The sequence below is a fragment of the Aplysia californica genome, unplaced genomic scaffold (genome assembly GCF_000002075.1).
Source record: "Aplysia californica isolate F4 #8 unplaced genomic scaffold, AplCal3.0 scaffold00376, whole genome shotgun sequence".
Taxonomy (NCBI): domain Eukaryota; kingdom Metazoa; phylum Mollusca; class Gastropoda; order Aplysiida; family Aplysiidae; genus Aplysia; species Aplysia californica.
The window spans coordinates 137915-157529 of NW_004797646.1; the positions used below are offsets into that span (position 1 = coordinate 137915).

General features: G+C 40.1%; 1 protein-coding gene across 1 annotated transcript; it reads left to right on the forward strand.

Annotated features, from left to right (window-relative positions):
* Positions 1-248: 248 nt before the first annotated feature.
* LOC101846226 (estradiol 17-beta-dehydrogenase 8) lies at positions 249-15246 on the forward strand. Its single transcript, XM_005103509.3, has 8 exons — positions 249-489; positions 4077-4223; positions 5892-6082; positions 6697-6792; positions 7358-7443; positions 8898-9025; positions 14068-14142; positions 14949-15246. The coding sequence occupies exons 1-8, from the start codon at positions 444-446 to the stop codon at positions 14963-14965; spliced, it is 786 nt and encodes a 261-aa protein (XP_005103566.1). The 5' UTR covers positions 249-443; the 3' UTR covers positions 14966-15246.
* The last annotated feature ends 4369 nt before the right edge of the window (positions 15247-19615 follow it).

Consider the following 19615-nt stretch of genomic DNA (forward strand, 5'->3'; position numbering starts at 1 on the left):
TCTGCCTAGTCCAGGCTCGGCTACCTTTTCACCACCGGCTTAGCTCATTTTAACTATGATTTGAAATAAAGAAAGATATTTATGGTGTCTGTAGTAAAGGGTATGCGCAAGTTCAAGTTTTCAGGAGGTGGGGCACGCAGCAGAGACACATGTAAGAAAGCCTAGTCTCTGGCCCAAGGCCTATGCCAATCTGTCATATTATCCCCAATGAGCCCTTTTATCTGTGACTTGATATCAAGGTGCGTGAACGGAACAGGTTGGTCCAAATAATTTCGAAAGTAGGCACTTCCGTTACCTCAATTTTTACGGAAATTTCCGGTTCTGTTGTCCTTAGTGCACTTGTACTTTCTGTTTACTCTGACCGACACAATAAGATCTTTATCTAGCCCTGAGGTTCATTCTCCGACGTGAATATTTCCCCCTAACTTCAATCAAACCAAACTATGGCAGCTGCAGGGATGTTAGCAGGGCGCTTGGCTCTTGTCACTGGTATGTACTGTCCATTCGAGAAATTCTGTTGTCATTTTAGACGTATAGATCTACATCGCTCATAATAAATGCCAGAATAATAATTTGTTTGGTGTTCGTTCAGAAAAGCTGCTGTGTAGATCTTCAAACGGGCACAAAAGAGAAGATAGAATGGACTTTGAACTTTCATTCTGAACTCTCATCTTCAACTTTACAAATGTGACTTTTTATACTAGATCTAAAATCTAGATCTAGATCTAGATTCTAGATCTAAAAGTAAAAGTAAAAGATGGAAAAAACCCCCAGACAAAATGCAAGGCTCTGTTTGAAGAAAATGATCAGCCTCTCTGTGTAAAAGTGAAGCTAGAGATATAAAATTTTAATGACTGCAGTGTGCTCTTTTCAATGCCTGCTGGTCAGGCTATTGATTGTTTGGTTCTTTGTCACAGCCAACAAATCATTCAATCATGTAATAAAATGAATTTAAAGTCCCCCCCCCCCCCTCTCTTTCTTAAATAAGTTTTATAATAATAATTGTTCATTTTCGTCTTACCACGGTTAAAACAAGATAAAATGAAATTGCTCTGTTCTTTCTTCTCAGATCTTTGCATACGGGTCTAAAAGTTGAATGATCAACAGAATGTAGTAAAAGTCTAAAGCTCATTCAGAAAAAAGTCACTGCAAACTAAAGTTTCGACACGTTTTATTTGATGTAAGATGATCAGCAAACACATTGAAAAGTTGACATATTTTCCTCAACACCACACTCTAACACTCTAACACTCTAAGGTACACCTAAAAAATAAGATTCAAGAGCTTTGGGTGAGTAATTTTCAAGACTCACGTGGAGCACATGGAGATGTTATAGACAGCGGAGATAAAATTGACAAGATTGCCTTACACTGAAATATGGGGGCAGCAAGGGTGGTAACATGTCGCTGTCTCAAAAAGAGCAATTTATAGGCAAGGTTACTGAAATTAAGACATTCCTGTGTATGCATCCAAAGAGCAGTTTTAGGGCCCAAACAGAAAAACTTTTTTATTACTGGATCAAGATACTATTTTGAATATTTTTGTTTGGTTGTTGGCCTGCAGATAGAAGTGTCATGCAAAGTTTCATGGGCATAGGTCTAGGCGATCATAAATCAGGCAGCGCAGCCCAAGAACTACACACCTTGCTTGTGGGCTGACACACCGGCCGCTCAGGCTTCGGCCCACAGCAAGCAGTGACCTTCGTAATGATAATAATGATTACAACGGCCACGGCTAGGCGGTCTCTTTCTCCCTCTCTCTCTCTCTCTCTCTCTCTCTCTCTCTCTCTCTCTCTCTCTCTCTCTCTCAAACTAACGGACATGTAAAAAATTATTCTAGACAGACAAAAGCGATGGAAAGACAGAAAGTTGACTTGAGTTGAGTTAGAGTTTTACGGAAATGGAGGGCACACACTGATATGTTTTGACACCTTTTCATAGGATAAAAATGTTTGGTAAGCTAGCAGTCCATGCCCGACATTCTGTTTCATCCGAAGGAAATCCATACAAGGTCACTTTTTCTGCACCTTTCTGACTGTCATAGCCAGTTTTGCATCCACCAACTGAGCATTTTCTTCCCATTGTTGTTCTTATTCCTTCAGTTTATTTTGAAGGTGTCACTCACAGTCCAACAGAGTCATAACCACACATGATGAAAGCAATAAATAGGCCTAGAAGAGAAGCATGTAAGCACTGTGAAAGAACAGCAGATATTAAACAAAGCAGGTCGGGAAAAACACAAAGGAGCTCCCCCATAATTATGATCCGTATACTTTTCCCTACCTAACAAGGGTGGGCCCCTAGATGCTCAGAGTCTAGATATATAGATTTATATCTACATGGTCCTTTTAGTCTATTGTTTGTGTTACAAACTAATCTAAATCTAAAAGCAGATCTAGGGATAGGATGGAGAGTTCGTTTTTAGTGGTTGTTTGCATAGAGAGGCTCTAAGTCAGTGAAGAGTGTGCGGATCAGAAGGGGGGGCCTCCACTGTGTAGACATGGATTTTAGAATGGATTTAGACAGATATGAATTAAACGTGCACGGTCAAAACTTCACTGTAGGTTTAATCTAAACACGTACACTGATGGAAGAGATATTTGATATTCACACAATCCAGATGATTTGGAAAAAAAAACTGCATTAGGCCTCAACTAAAAGAATCCAGGCATTCACTGAGTACGATGGCGATGAAGAATCTGAAAATGAACAGTAGGCCTACAGTGCAGCCAAACAGCACTTCAAATTTGCGATCTCAAGACTGTTGGTCAATCTTAATTAATTAATTAATTAGTCACCACTTCTGTTCCTCAACACACACAGTGATGTAGAAAATATTCACATAATCCAGATGACTTGAAAAGCAAACTGCATTAGGCAGAAATAATCCAGTGTCAAAGCATGAGAAAACAACAATTCAAACTGACCGCCGCACCCTGCGTAGGCTTATCACTACTAATGATCTACAAGGTTGTGGGCTTACTACACGGGTGTGTCAGCCCACAAGGAATCTAGGTCAGTAGCGCGCAGGTGGCCTGATTATATGACCGTCTAGGCATAGGTAAATAAATCCCTCAATGAGCTAGAATTTTTTTTAACATTGTCAGACGAAAATGAACAAGCTATAGTCTTGTGTGTGCCCTAATACCCAGCATGATGCATGCATAAACACCTAATATCTCAATTTGAAAATTTATGATGTACTGCTGCAGTGGCGGTGGGTAGTGAAGGGCTCACGGGCTTGAGCCCCCACCCCCACCCTCAAGTCTATCCCAAGGCAAATGAAAATAACGAAATAAGCAGTTGAAACTGTTCTGATCGACCGCAGTGAACACAGAGTGATCAACTTGGCGGCTTGCTCGTTTATCCAATCACTGTTGTCTCCGCTTACAACTATAATAACCTAACAGCCAATCAAATGTCTTTAGGGCTCAGCAATCAACCAGCCCGTTCCCACGGTCTCTCCTTAATGAAACCCCTCTTGTAAAAAGGTAGAAGACTTGAAAAAAATAACACTGCACAGAGGGCTCACCCTCTCCCAGCCCTGACAATGGGGTGAAAGTTTACGACACACTTTCCCCCAGTGACACAGATACCTATGCGCCCATTGGGCCTTTGTTAGGTGCGTTCTATTTTCTGCAACAACACGACCCAATCCAGCTCATACACGGCGTGTTTGGAATGCGGTGTGTTTGTGCCGCTGAGATTTAACAGTTATTAATTACATCAAACCACTTTTGAGGCAACTTTTACATCAAATAAAAACTAATTAGAGAAATTTGGAGGTGAAACGGCTTCGTCCCCACCATCCAGAAGAATTTAACGGAGAACAAATAGATGGCAGACAAAGGAAACTCTTCTCGTTTGAATGGTTCTCAAAATGCCGTGGCTCGCCGTGAGTATAGAAACATCATCACTGTGTTGTTCTTATTGCTTGCTTTTTGGTGGTAAAGAAGTGGAAGAAACCTAAGCCCCACCCAAATCTAGGTTCACCCACCGCCACTGTACTGCTGTAACTGTAAAGAACTAGTACATGTAATAATATGGTTTCTGTTATGTTCATTACCAAATGTTCAGGAGGTGGCAGTGGCATTGGACGAGCAGTGTGTTCAGTGCTGGCCAGAGAGGGGGCATTGCTGGCTGTATCGGACATCAACAAAGAAAATGCGGAGGAAACCGTCTCTCTGCTTCCCAAGTACAATGCTTCTACAGATGCTCTCTCAGGTTTGATGGAAATATAATATATATTTAATGTTGGCATCGTGGTGAAATTGGACTCTTTTTAAAATAATGAAAGTGAAGAAACGGACATTTTCCCCATACGTCAGGCAAATTTTCTTTCTCCCTTTTGGGGGGGGGGGGGGGGGGGGGAACGAAGGCTTAAACCAAATCTTTGTCAATTGAAAAACAAATTCTGTGTGAATTTTGCTTTGAAATATTGATAAATGGCACAAAACAATGTAATTTGCTGTTTCCAAAGACACTACCAAGCTTTTGAAAGTCACCAAACTAAGCCATTTTCTCACCACAATGTTACCTCAGACATCAGGTGACCCCCACCTCCTTCAGTCACATTTATCTCGACTTCTATTCAAGATAAATTGATATTTTTTCCATCGAAAGCAAAAGAAATGAACAATCTTAAGTGGTTATATTATTTCCTTAAAATGCCCAAAATTGGCGAGCACCTGCATTCCACCATGTTGTGACGCATGAAACTTTAAGTAAGCCTTTTTTTGTATTTGTTACTCTATTGTAACACCTCTAATCTTCTGCATTTATATGACCTAATTGTGTTTCAAGTGCTGTAAAACTCTTACAAAACTGGCAAAAAAGTATCCATCTGCTGCCTGAGTCAGGATTTGAAAATTCTTTTGTTTGTTTATTTTCTGTTGTATTGTTTGATGGGCCTGTGTGCAGCTCTAAGCCTGCAAACCAACAAAAAGTACAATTTTGGTAATGTGGGAAGGAACGTTTTGCTTTCACCTATATGTTGTTGGTGGAGGTTTACATGCACAACATGAGAATTTATTATACGTGTAGAAGTTAATATAATTCTGACCAGGTCCATAGTGTCCACCTGTTTGTAACAGTCAGTTTTCTCAGTAATTTTGAGTGGCCATTGGTCAGTTTTCTTAGTGATCTTGAGTGACCATTATGGGCATATTGAACTGTATTGAGAGCTCTAGACTGGCTGTGTGGGAACCAAGAAAAAGATAATAGCTTACTTTTGTAACATTTTTGCAAGGGGCTCTCTGCTCAGAACTTTAGACTTTTCCATAGTTTTGTTGAATGATCTCAACTAAATTGTTTTGAAAAGGAACCCTATCTGTGGACTTTGAACTTCAACCTTTTGCCTTTTTTCCTGTAAGTTCAGGTCTTTAAAAATTTGGGGGGGGGGGCAAGTGTTTTACAGCCCTCACAACTGCATAAGGTCATATGAGCGCGCGGGACACATTAAACATTTTCAGTTGGTAGGAATTGAATTTTGCCCGGATGGTGTCTGAAGCCTACTCTTATCAATTCTGGACCACCAAGGGGTCTTTTTAAAGTGTGCAACTTACACACGAGACCTCCGAGAAAGGCTGTAGAATGAGTCAGGAGCTCAGAGGAGGGGGAAAATGGGGTGAGGGGGTGGGAGCAGAAAGTGGAAACAAAAGCAGACAGCAAAATATTGTTAGGCAGTTAGAGAGCAGGGAAGGAGGTGAAAGGAGACAATTTTAGAGAAGAAAATTTTCCGTCGCTATCCGGATTCAAACCCGGGACCTATTGAATGAGAGGCGAACACTAAACTCTCGACCATGAGAGCCCCTAAGTTCAGGTCTGTTATTACTTTGTCTTTTCATGCTCAAAATGTGGACATTGTAATGATAATTCTAACTTTTGTTGCAGGATGTGCACATGCTGCTTTTGGTACCAATGTGACGTCATCATCGGAGGTGACAGACTTGATCAATAATGTACAAAAAACATTCAAAGCTGTCCCATCAGTGGCAGTTCACTCTGCAGGAATTGCAAAGGATCAGTTCTTGCTCAAGCTGGATGAGGAAATGTTTGATGAAGTCATTGCGGTCAACCTGAAGGTATTTAGGTTGGATATGATCTCTTCAGTTAGACCTTTACTCAAAACTATTTCACTTCTTGGCAAATCTTTTAACTCTACTATTCAGAAAAATGATCTGTCTTTTTATTGGTAGTATTTTCCAGACTAAAACGACAGAAACTGTCTTGATCATAACTGGTGAAATGTTCAGGTTATGCAGAATAGGTCTTTTAAAATGCTCTAAATTTAAAATCAGTTTTGTTGATACTGTTGAAAATATTTTGGACACTTTTTATTTATCTAGCAACCTTTTCAAATGTGAGGTGGATACAAATTTACCATTTAAAGCAAATTTTGATGCCTTTGTAACCTGTTCCCTACTAAGACTAAGAAACATAGTCATTTCTCCTTCAGAAAAAAATACTTGTTATGCAGAGTTTTCTGGTACATACAGACATGACTGTTTAAGATGATTCATGATTGCAGTTTTCCAATATGTTCCTCCTTTCTACCAGTTTAAAAAATTAATATTTTTTTATCTTATTGTCTACTGAGGTGCTATAAATAGTAGACATTTTACAGCAGTTCCCTCTCTTAATTTGTAGACATGGACCCTTAGTGAACATGCCTTTTTTTGCCTTCTTATTGTTTCAGGGTACATTCCTGGTGAACCAAACGTTAGGGAAGGCCATGTGTGCAGCCAAAGTGGAGGAGGGATCCATTGTCAACATCGCCAGCATCATAGGCAAGGTGGGTGATAAGGCTTGGTGTGTTGTGTGCTTTCTGTCAGAAACTGTAAGGGTTCCTTGCTCTCAGAAAGGCTTTGAAAAAGGTCTTTTTGTGATAATATACAGGAGTATTTTGGAAAAGGGAGTCATATAGTATTTTTCTTTGTTTGAAGCTTGATATTTTGGGCAGTTGGTAGATACTTTTGTAAGTGTGTATTCATTTAACATGAGTGTATATATATATATATATATATATATCATTTACGTTGAGTTTGTTCTGTTCTTGGCTATTTTATATTTCCACTCAAAGAAGCATTGGATTCTGATGTGGCCTTGAATATATATATATTGTGTGTGTGAAGGAAAAGCTAAGAGACAATTCTATACTTATGTCTGGATGTGTTTATACTGTTGAAATGTTTTAGCTGTCACCAGAACTCTTTACACAATGGAGGTATGGCCCTATACAATAATTGTATGGTCCCACACTCCTGCTCCCACCTCCCCACCCCTCCTTCTGCTTCAAATGTTTCACATTTTGCCACCCTCGACTTACATTTTGACTTTTTTTCTCTCCCCTCTGACAGGTGGGTAACAAGGGTCAGGCTGCATATGCAGCGTCCAAATCTGGTGTGATTGGCTTCACCAAAACTGCAGCTCAGGAACTAGCTCGGTAAGAACCTCATTAGTAACACTAGTAGTAGTAAATACTCCCACTATTGACCCTGCCTGTCAGGACCAACCCTGACTGATGGATACAGTGTCCAAGCAGACAAAAGGAGAAACTCAATGAAATGTTTAGTCACGCAAGAATTGAACTCAGGACTTCTGTATGTGATGTTGAAAAGCTTAACTTTTACTATGTAGACGTCGATACGTACAAGTTATATTTTGTACTGACAAAATGGAGAGTACCTTTACCTTGTGGTTAGCAATTTATAAGCGTCTGCTTCATGTGAATGTATGAGTGGTTCAGCAGAGGGAAGAACATGTCAGATTCAAAACTGTGCTGTGGTGAAGTTATCAAAGGAGATCGACAAGTTTTATTCTGAGGGTTTTTTTCCAAACCTGAGGAGTAATCTAGGTTTTTTATCCAGTTGCTACCCTAGAATTACAAAGTTCTATCTGCTCAGTACCTAGTTTTGAGAAATTCGACGTAAAAAATTTTGAGTTTCGCAAAATGACAAACTTTTTAAAATGCAAGTCTTTAAATATCTTTATAATGACTCCTAATAAACTTACGGTTTTGATAGAGCAGAGAGAACCTTTGGTTTCTTACCTCATGGTTTTAGTAACTCAAAACGGCCAAAAAAGTCTAATAGGACTTTGTAATTCTAAGGTAGCATAGTGTCAGCCTGATCTAGTGAAGGCCCCTGTAAATTGTGATTAGCCCAGAGATTTGAAGAGGAGGCTGTGGGGGGGGTAGGGATGTGAGGGGAGACAGGAAAGAATTCCCTCCTACTGTGATGAAAGCATTTTATGAGAGAGCAAGGAATATTATCCAGCTGGGTGTAGTCAGTGTCTTCTATGGGGTTCATGCTGTCGCTGTTGAATGTCTTCCCCGACTTCACGTCATTTGGCAAGTGATTATCCGCTCCTGAACTGGATCTTGAGTCTTTGGTCTGTCCTAGATAAGTAGTTTCTCTTTTCTCTAGTAAATGTTCGAGTCCTGTTTTAATCTCAGAGTTGGAAATTTCTATTCAATTGTTCAAATGACATCAGTTGGTGTATGATATAAATGAATTATGTTCTAAGACTTTGGAAATAATAAACTGATGTACCGAGGTACTTTTTGTGCACTGATCAACCCTCTACCCCCTTCAACTACGAGACACTATGTCAAAATTGTTGGGGATTGCCATCCATTGTCGAGGACAAAAGTGGTTGTTTTTGACAGATGGACGTCTTGGACTTGGGCAGTGTCTTAATATTTTTTTGAACGCACTTTTACTTTTATTAGAATAATTAGATCCAAAAATGTTAAAATCTGTGTGAAACAGTCAAATGCATAGGTGATTGTCTTAAAGAGGTGTGTATTAACGCAGGTTTGCGTGGTCATTTGTACAAGTGATAGGTGGGCATTAGAGTATGTTCGACTGTATGTTGTATTTTTTACCTTCCCCGCAGCAACAACATCCGAGTGAACTCTATCCTGCCAGGCTTCATCACGACCCCAATGACCTCACAAGTGCCGGAAAAAGTGGTACAGATGGTCACCTTCATGATCCCCCTCGCGAGGATGGGAGGACCCGAGGGTGAGTACACACAACCTTTGACCTCATCATGTCATGATGTGTGGCAACCCTGGAGCTTTCACCCTTTGTGGCCCACTGTCATGTTGTGGCTAGATAGTGGAAGCGTATGTAAAGCAACGTATTTTCACTCTAGCTTTGTGGAAATGTAACAGAATGACAATTGAAATGTTTTCTATAAAGGTACTAGTATCTGTTTTCATAAATTCTTTTGGGGTGACCTTATTTAGGCCACATATGGCCTAAATAGGCTAAACCCCCCTCCCTAACCTTATTTAGGCCACATATGGCCTAAATAAGCTAAACCCCCCCACCCGTACCTTATTTAGGCCACATATATGTTTTTTAAACTAACCTTGGATTCGCAAGAAGATCGAGATTCTACAGATCTTTTTATTTAGTGCGGGGGATTATTTCAAAATAAAGGAATGATACTGAATGAAAAGTGGACCAAGGGTAGGAGCTGTATGTGTGTGTGTGTGTGTGTGAGTGGGTGGGTGAGTATGTATGTGTTTGTTTTGTGTGTGGTTGTGGTGAGAGAGAAATCTAGAGAGAGAGAGAGTAAATGTAATAGTGTGTTTGTATTGTGTGTGTGTGTGTAATGTGTGTACGTGCGTGAATATGATTATGTGCGTGAGTATCTATCTGAGTCGTACGGTCCAAATGTACATTATTTTGTGGAGAATTTTACACAGAACTCAACTACAAACACCTCTATACAAAGTCACTGAAATATTCTTTTTGTACTTATTGAGATAGAGTACAGGGTGATTTTAAAAATCACCCACAAGGATAATCAGACAAAATGGGCAATATCTTTACTGCTAATGGTCATATTTAGACAAATTCTTCGCTCTCTTTTTTTTTTCTTAATTGCTCATGATTATTAAAGGGTAAGCCAACTAGGGAGTAATTTCCTAATATTATTATGGGCATTCTAAAAATTTTAAAACTTGTTTTTAGCGCTTTTCTCAATGTAAAATGGATTTCATTAAAAAAAACCACCCAATGACTTTATCTTTCTTTTTCAAAGTATTGTGCCTACATTTGTGTGAAACTATATTTTATGCTTTCAAGTACATAAAAAAAGCTTATAAAGTCAAGCAAAATGTTCTTCAGAGACATAGATCTAGTATAGGCCCACTGGAACATATAAACCGTGAAAAGATGACCGGAAAATAACAAAATTATCTTATGATCTACACTTGCACTTGCAATTTTTTTGGACAAATTATAGTTTACCTCATTATCTTTTTTTTTTTCACACATTTTTCTTCACTATTCAGGATAACTGTATTGTTTTCAGTTATTATCAAGAGGTGGACCACGAGGTCTATCTAGCCAAAAGGCTACCTAGTTAAATACTACGTTTTAGGAATGTATGTGAACCACGGAGTCACCATAGTGAAATAAGTAGATCTAGGTTTAACTAAGGATTGGTGGACCCCGGGGTCAACGTAGTGAAATAAGTAGGTCTGATTTTAGCATTAGGGGACTCCTGGGTCAACATAGTGAAATAAGTAGATCTCTTGAAAGAAGGATTGGTGGACCCCGGGGTCAACGTAGTGAAATAAGTAGGTTTAATTTTAGCATTAGTGGACTCCTGGGTCAACATAGTGAAATAAGTAGATCTCTTGAAAGAAGGATTGGTGGACTCCGGGGTCAACGTTGTGAAATTATAAGTACATCTAGGTTTAATTAAGGATTCATGGAGCCTGGGGTCAACATAGTGAAATAGGTATGTTTAAGGTGGACCCCAGGGTCTACCTAGCGAAATACTAGTTAGGTTTTAGAATAGGTGGACCCCGAGGTCACCGTAGTGAAATACAGTCCATGCCGGCTTTAAGCACGGTCATCGGGAGAAAGCATAAGCGTGCTTAAATCCGAAGCGTGCTCGAGTGCGAAGTAGACATAATCAAGAGATTTTCAGGTAGAAAATTTCCCTTGCTATTCCCCTTTGTTTGTAAGTAGGCCTATAGCGGTCCCGCAAAAGTGTGCACTGTTATTTTTACCCGCCATGGTAGTTTTCGTTTGCTTGTTTGTTTTTGTTTTGTGGTCGAATGGGAAATGAAAACTTAATTTAGACCCCCAGTCACGATACAGTACACTAGGCCTACACGCTGCCTGTGTGTACCACTGCCCGCTGTAGGCCACGCTGGACTGGCTGGGAACGAGGAAGTTGACAGCATCGCCAAAGAAGCAACAGCGCTTACCCAGATTGACACGCCAATCGATTTCTCGACAGCTAAAGCCGTCATCCACCGATCGATCCGCGCAAAGTGGAAAAGAGAGGCGAAACCCAAACTGCCGTTTGCCCAGCTGCCGTCGTACCAGCTTGAGGCCTCGCTCAGACGGCAGGACCGCCGGCTTCTCTCCCAAATGAGAACTGGTGGAAAATCGCCCAAGCTGAGATCATATCTCCACAAAATTGCGCCAGCAGACAACCCAGATCCGTCCTGTCGAGCCTGCAAGGAGGAGGATGAAACTATGGACCATGTGTTCCTGAGATGCCCCGCCAGCTATCGTGCTAAAACCCGTCTGCTGGGACATTTTAGTAACCCACTTTCAGCACTTTTTAAGGACCCCCGGGCGAGTGTTGAGTTCCTGCGTGCTGTCGGCATCGCTGACCGTTTATGAAGCCACAGCGCCAGAAGAGAGAGAGACTGCCCGCTGTGCCACATTCATACCACCGCCTTCATCCCACCTCGCGCGTGATACACAATCAGGATTAATGATTATGGATAGCAAGGGTCAAAGGTGAAATCGCAGCCAGCTGCCTTTTCTCGACTCCCTGACTCTCTTTGTATTTTTTAGTCTGTGTGTAACTTTGCCCTAGGATAGATCCTATGTCCACGCGCGCGGCTGTGTGCATCTCTCGGTCTTCCTCTCCGCCCGTGAGAGTGTTTGTCTCCATCCCTTGCGTTCTTTGTGTTTCTCTTAGCACACTCACTGCTGCGGTGTAGACTGTGTTCGAACTTCGATGGGTCATCATAAAAGTATTGACTGTCTTGTAATGAAGCGTGCCTGAAGCCGAAGTTACCGTGCTTAAAGGCGTGTAATTTATATTGCAAAAACTCAGTAAGAGCCGTTTAGCGTGCTTGGGTCTGAAACGTGCTTTGAGCCGGCGTGCTTATAGCCGGCACGGACTGTAAGTAGGTTTAATCAAGTTGACTCGGGAGTCCACCAATCCTTAATTAAACTGTCTTATTACACTACGGCCATGGTTACCCCGGGGTCCACCAATCCTTAAAATTAAACCTACTTATTTCACTACAGTGACCCCGGGGTCCACCAATCCTTAATTAAACTGTCTTATTACACTACGGCAATGGTGACCCCGGGGTCCACCAATCCTTAATTAAACTTACTTATTTCACTATGGTGACCCCGGGGTCCTCCAATCTTTAAAGAAACCTACTTATTTCACTACAGTGACCGCGGGGTCCACCTGTCCTAAAACCTAGTATTTCACTAGTTAGACCCCAGGCCCCGGGGTCCACCTTAATTAAACCTTTTTATTTCACTCCGTTGACCCCGGGGTCAACCAATCCTTACTTAAACTAAACCTGCTTATTTTACTATGGTGACTCCGGGGTTCATATCCTAAAACCTAGTATTTCACTATGCAGATCGCGGGGTCCACCTATCCTCTACAGGACTATTATCAATTAGCAATTTTCACTGATTAGCACAATTTAAAAAAAATATATATTGAATCACAGACTCGCTGTATAAAAAGTCCACTGCTAATGCTATTCTTATTATCAACGAAAATGGCACAATTTGATAATTAAATAGTTTTTAAAATATCCAGAAAATAACATAACATGATTATATTATATGTATTTATACTGAAAGACTGAGCAGAGGCTTACAATTGAAACTCTGTGCTCTACTAGTAAAGAAAATCTCAAGTTTGCGCAAAACAGATTTTAACATTTTTGGATCTAATTATTCTAATAAAAGTAAAAGTGATTGTTATGGTGAGATTTGATATTATTAACTCTGGAAATATAGTTTGATGCTGAATCTAAAATTAACTAGAACTCTGTGCAATTCTTTATACGGAAAGCCCTATTACTAGATCTATTAGTGTTGTGAAAACTTCAACCTATACAGCTCAGGCGTCAAAAGATGTTGGAAAATAATAATACATCCTGAAGTTTCATACTTTATATACAGAATAACACAGCCAGTAGATTTTATTTCATCGCGTTGTAAAAATTGCCTTGTTTTCAGAAGCAAATTTTAATATTTACAGTTCTACGCGAATACAACCATTTTGATGATCTTTCTTTTCCTTTTAAAAAGATGTAGGCCTGTCGGATGTGGCAGTGCAATTAACACTGAGCTGTTTAGACCCGTCAAAACATGAGGCTTCGTGGCTGGTTACAAAAGTCTACGGGGCGTATCGAGGCCGATTCGCCCTGCCGCGTGCACGTTCACTAAATTGCCTACCAGATCTACTACCAAAGATTCTCTACACGATCTTTGCTACTACTACTACTACTACTACTACTACTACATGTACTACTACAAGACAGTACGAGAGAGTGCCGCTCAGGCAAAATAGTGTAACTTTGACTCAGCCACGCTGTGTACACACTTTTTATACACTAAATTTGACCCGGAAGTCCATTCGGAGGATTTGATCTTTTCACTTGACCAATGTGTGCCAAAATGGTAGCCACAGGTGGCCTAAATAATGTCAGGTGGGGGGGGGGTTGACCTTATTGAGGCCATTTGTTGCCTAAATAAGCACTCCCATTTTTTGGGGACCAAACTTCACGTTCATAGATTTTTTTACAGAACCATCCAAAAATTGGGGAGATATTTTTCCCAGAGTTAGAAAAAACAGTAACTGGGAAAGATACTTGTTGGATACATTCTGTGCATATATTTAGTCAAAGCCTGTTATGCTGCAAACCTTGAGACGAACATAAGCCAAGCTTGAGGGTTTAGCACGGCTAGCAGCATGACACAAGTCTATCGTGTGCACTAACTCAGTCAACATGATCTGCTGTTCTGTTGTTTTTCTCTCCCAGAGGTCGCTGAGGTCTGTGCCTTTCTGGCCTCTAGCAGAAGTAGCTACGTCACCGGCGCTGCCATCGAAGTCACGGGTAAGTCTTCATAGTTGTAGGTGATCGTCGGTACTCATTACTTTCCTTTTAATTTTTAATGAAACCGACAAGCTTTGTTACCAATGAAAGGAGAAAGAATCCTCATGAAAGCATTTTGTAGCGGGTGGTTGGCCAGTGCTTTAGTGTGGTTTGCTCTTTCTTTCCTATAAAAAATCTATCGTCCTGGTCTCTCCTCCTTTTTTGTGTTTGTAATTGTAACACCTCTAATCTTCAGCATTTATGTGACCTTATTGTATTGGAAGGGCTATAAAACTCTTACTAAAACTAAAAGAATGTTTATCATCTACTTCATGTCAAACTGAAATGTGAACAAGCAGCTAAGAACCCAGTGTGACAGAATGTCTTTCTACGAGCAGTAAAGGATGCTTCTGACGAAGTGTTTCAACATTTTTTTTCTGCTGAAGTTCTGCCAATTTCACACATTAAGTACTTATCAAATTTTAGACCTTGCTACAGATATATTTTTAAAGAAATCTAATGTGGCTATACCTATCTGATCTATGATACTATAAAAACAGAATAAACAGGTAGCCAGGGTGTGGGAGTGATGTCATCTCCCCCCCACCTTCCAGATTGTGTAAATCCTCAGCATCATTTCATGGTTCTGTCACATGCTCAATCTGCCCTTTCAGAAGTTGCCACGCCCACTGAATACAGTAGTTAATTGCATGAATTGTCTCTTTGTTTCTCCTACCTTTAGACTGAGATTCTTAAGTTTTTCAAGATGTATGTAAAGTGATTGGTCAAGGCCAAGGTAGCAACTGACTTTTTATTTTATTTTTCAGGAGGTCTCTTTATGTGAGAGTGCATCAAGCGTAGGAGGGGACACATTCAGAGGACATCGGCTTTGAGTATACTTGCGTACTGAGTGAAAACTGCTCCAAGAGAGATTGTGAACGGTCGTGACACACTGCACAGACTATCAAATATTGACAGAATATCCTTCCTCTGTCAGGCTTCTGGATAGGTGGAAAGATTAATGGAGAGGGAACTGTATCTGATCTAAGAGTCTATATGACTTTCTACTCTACTGGTATTAAAAGGATTTAAAACTTGTCAAAAGAATAAACTGGTAGAAGTTTAGATGCGGGTACATTGATTGTACTTTTATGACTCAGTACAGTGGAACTCGGATTCAACGAGGTCGCCGGGCCTGACCTAAAATCTCGTTGAATCCGAGTGTTCGTTATAGCAAACATGAGGTTTTGTTTAGATAATTACGGGCACTGGGCAAGTAATGTATAAAGAGAAGTCACAAGTAGTGCCTGAAATGCCTGCATAGTATGAGCTGTGTAAAAAAAGACCCTATTCGTTCAAATGCACACGCCTGTGTCATCTCGATTGTTTACCAAAAAGTTGTGTTGCTGTGTAGAGCCTAGCATGCGGCAACTTTTGATTCCATAGACCAGCACACAATTCATTATGTAGATATCTACGTCAAGACTAGGTTATTGTAATAATGATCAGTTGCCGAGGTGGAAAAAAGACTGACGCGTTTGTATCTGCGACGTTCAACGCCCGGACCGCTAGTGCCCCCTCCCCCCCAGACACGTACACACAGCCACGCGTGTGCAAGCCGCCCATCCGACCCCGACACATGCTAGAGTAGACACGTGCGTGTGCTAACAACGCGTGTGTTGGTATGAAAAAAGGCCGCTGATTGGTCGCATGCTGTAGGCTAAGTGAATAATGGTTCATGATGCAGGTGCAATGGATGGTTTCTGGGAATAGATAAAGTTTGTTCTGGAAGAAAAATGAGCGAAGCCATGTCTGCGGGGGCTGTTCACCCTGGAAGCGATCTCGTTGAATCCGAGCTCGCTGATTTAAGTGCTCGTTGAATCCAGGTTATTTTTATTGATTTTAACGAAGAAAAAAAAATGAGGAATCTGTCTCATCTCGTTGAATCCGAGTTCCACTGTACTCTGCTGTATGATCAAATGTATGTGGAGGTGGAGGTGGGAGCAAACTTGTGGAAATGCGGTTATATGACCTTATGGAGTTGTGAGGCCATAAGACAGTTAGTTACCAAAAAAAAAAAAAAATGAACTAAAAAAGAAAACTTGTGGAACCGGAAATGGTGAGCAAGGAGCTGACACAGGTTTTGCCCTCCCTCCACACTCCACCCCAGAATGAGACACTGAAGAAAGTGCTTATTTTCTACTGCTACATTCAGTTTCATTTATTCATCTTGAAAAGTCACTTGTTAGTTTCAGGATTCAATATATAAGGCAGCATCCACTCTACCCACCTGCAAAAAGGATTTTTTGGGGGTACATATTGTTAACCAAAAATAGATTAACAGTGAAGCCAGCTTAAAAAGAACATGATTTAATCTGAAAACAGCTGTTCACCGAAAGAACATAGAATCCCAGATTTTTTTTCTCTTCTATTTGAAAAATTTCAGAAGAAAATCCAATGGTCCAATAGATTTCGATATATATAAATGGACTTCACTGTATTTTAAAGATAAAATTCTATGCATACACCACATGGACTCCAGGCTTATTTTAAGGAAGAAAAATGTTTATGATTATGTTATTCAGATACATGCTCCTGAACCTCGGCAGATTTCTGAGTGATGAATTAGCACCGTCATCACCAGCTGTGCAGAAGTTTCCTTGAGTTAGAACTGCTTTTGACCTCTGGTGAAAATTTTACTTTGTTGTTAAAATTGAAAACCTTGTCTCTAAATCTATCAAAATCATGAGTACCGGTAGTTGTTAATTAAAAAATTTTTTTTTTGCTCAATTCCTGTTTAAATTGGCCATTTTTAATGTTTGCATTTTATACTTGTTGAATTTGAATTGAGACATGGATACCAACCTGAAATAGGAACAGAAAGTTTTTGAGCTCTACTTCTTGAGTTTGTTTGATGGACAAAGCAAGTAAAGTGAACATGTACATGTACTATGTACTACTATCTAGGCTAACCAGGAATAGTTTTCTTTCTTTAGGGAGACGGAGACTTTCAGCCTCTGTGAAACCAGGCACTTGTCTCATAGTATTTTCTGAAACTCTGAGGTTATAGCTGTAGGCTACATGATGTACAGTCATGGAGAAGATGTCCAAGGTTGGTAAGACAACCTCACAGACAGAATTCATGTTCTTTAGTTTTCTTCAACTGGTAATGTCGAATGAAAATTTATATGACTTATAATCGTATTGATTTGCCTTAGACTCCGATTCACTCATATATTAAGATGACAATGTACACTTTATAGCACCAGACTCTCCCTCCCCCCCCCCATCCCCACTTTCAGCCTGAGTCTCAGACAGGGTTTGTGATCGTATAGTTTTTCTCCAGCTGACAAGTGTCCAATGTAATTCATTATTTATGACTGTTCATTGACTTGCCATAGATACCTACTCAGCTCTTTATAATGCACATATTGTAACATAGGCTCGTTCATAAAAATGTACATATGTATACCCTTTATAGTATAGTGCCAGCTATTTTGTCTACTTACTTTCACTTTGTCTCTGTCTCAGGCTTTCACCCTTATTAAGACTAGTGTGGGTTTTTAAAAAAAGATTTTGTAATAGTGAAGTATTGGTATTTTACAATACACCACTTCATATAGGCCTACCTTTTGCATTTTTATACATTATAATGACTCTGTCCAAGAAGACCATCTGTCTATGATGATCAGTTTTCTATCTGACAATAGGTGGTCTTAATGGACAAATTCGACTGTAATTTTTAGGTTTCAGTAATATTTTTGTATTACTCTTCGTGAGCATTGTGTTTTTGTATGAATGAGACTGCAGAAGTTCAGTGCTTTTATTGTCTGTGGTATCAATCTCTTGTTGTGAAAGGTTTTTTTCTAAAAAGAAGAGAACCTTGTGGTCGTATGAAAGGTTTAGATAGAACTACCATATATATGTTCTGTTATATTTACATTCTGGCTCAAATGACAGGAACATGAAAAACTGGAAATCACAGATAGCTTGTACAATTTGTCTTTCTCCTTCAGATGTCTCTTTTATTTTTTATCTCTTTTTTCAAATTATGGATGAGTCAAGTGTCAGTCAGTCCCCGGCGTGTTTGAGTTGTCTATGCCCGACTGTGTATTATATTGTTGTGGTTCTCCGAAGGACTTCAGTGTTAATCCCTTGATACGGAACAACTTAGATCATGACAGACGCAGTTTTAGAACAGCAGTCACAGAGGGTTGCAAATCATATGATGCTTCACAAATTAGAAATGCTTAATTAACAAGAGAGAAGCCAGCAAGCAGTGCATACCCACAAGTGGAAATGAAGTTTTCAAATGCTCAAAATGTGGCAAACTTTTCTCTGCTAGAAATGGTACGGTATTATTGGCCATAGCAGAAGCCACAAGTTATCTTAATAATCCTCATCTATTATCTATTATTTCTCTTTCAGCAAAAAATACAGTGGAAACCATATATAACGCCCGGTAATAACAGGGATTAAAAAAATCCCCGTTTTTTCCTACTCTTTGTCACTATTAAAAGTTATCGACAATAACAGGGCCTCATCGGAGCCCAACCGGTTATAGCAGGGACAAAGGCTCGTTAACAATGTGTAAAAAGTAAGAGAGAGAGAGAATAACGCAGTGATGGAGCAAGCCCACGCAAGACATGCCACTGCGAGCATACGCAGCGTGTGAAACGAGAGAGGGCTGCGGTGTGCTGTAGACCTCGATCTGGCCCGAAACCTAGCAACACGCACGTGTAATGTGTCACCAACGATGTCAAGTGCAAGAGAAAATGCCTTTCAATTAACAAAAAAATACAAAATAATCCAGGCTGACAAAAAGCAAGCTCCATTGGCAGAGATTTGTTGTCAGTTCGACATTCCACAAGGATCGATTCACACCATTATCATTATATCAAGGATAGAGAGAAGATCTGGATCGAAAGAAGATGAGACTACCCGAAGCAGATGCTGTGGACCAAGCTCTTCTGATGTGGTTTAAGGAGGCAAGGAGAAAGTGAGTGCCAAAACCCCTGTTTGTGGGTACTTGTGGCAAGGGAAACTACCCATGAATAAGTACAGCTGGATTAGTCCACAAATGCTTACTTTCCTTGCATTTCTGATTTAACAGGGATCGGATATAACAGGACTTTTTCTCTACTCCCACCATCCCTGTTATATCAGGTTTCCACTGTATTCTCCTCTGCAGAGGTGTATTGGTCATTATGTTGATAGATGAACTAGTGTCATTTCGGTTCACATGTTATATTATTACAATTGTTATCATTATTACAGTCTTGTGACAGTTATTAACAGATTTTGACTGAACCGTGAACCCCTCGGGCATTGATGGATGTTGATGAAGTGATTCAGTTCTGTTGAATTTGAATACCAGTGTTGAATATTTCCAGTCAACGAATTATTTTATACAATTTGAATAAACAGAACCTCAGAACCTACATTATCTAAAAACTTGTCGCTTGTCTGTATGAAACCACGCCCCAGTCTGTAG

What these genes read in the sequence shown, in the direction of transcription:
- LOC101846226 (XM_005103509.3), top strand. Translation starts at nt 444, where the DNA reads ATGGCAGCTGCAGGGATGTTAGCAGGGCGCTTGGCTCTTGTCACTG. An exon ending in TCATTGCGGTCAACCTGAAG is followed by an intron (nt 6,083 to 6,696) that starts GTATTTAGGTTG and finishes TTATTGTTTCAG; the next exon opens with GGTACATTCCTGGTGAACCA. An exon ending in TCGCCAGCATCATAGGCAAG is followed by an intron (nt 6,793 to 7,357) that starts GTGGGTGATAAG and finishes CCCCTCTGACAG; the next exon opens with GTGGGTAACAAGGGTCAGGC.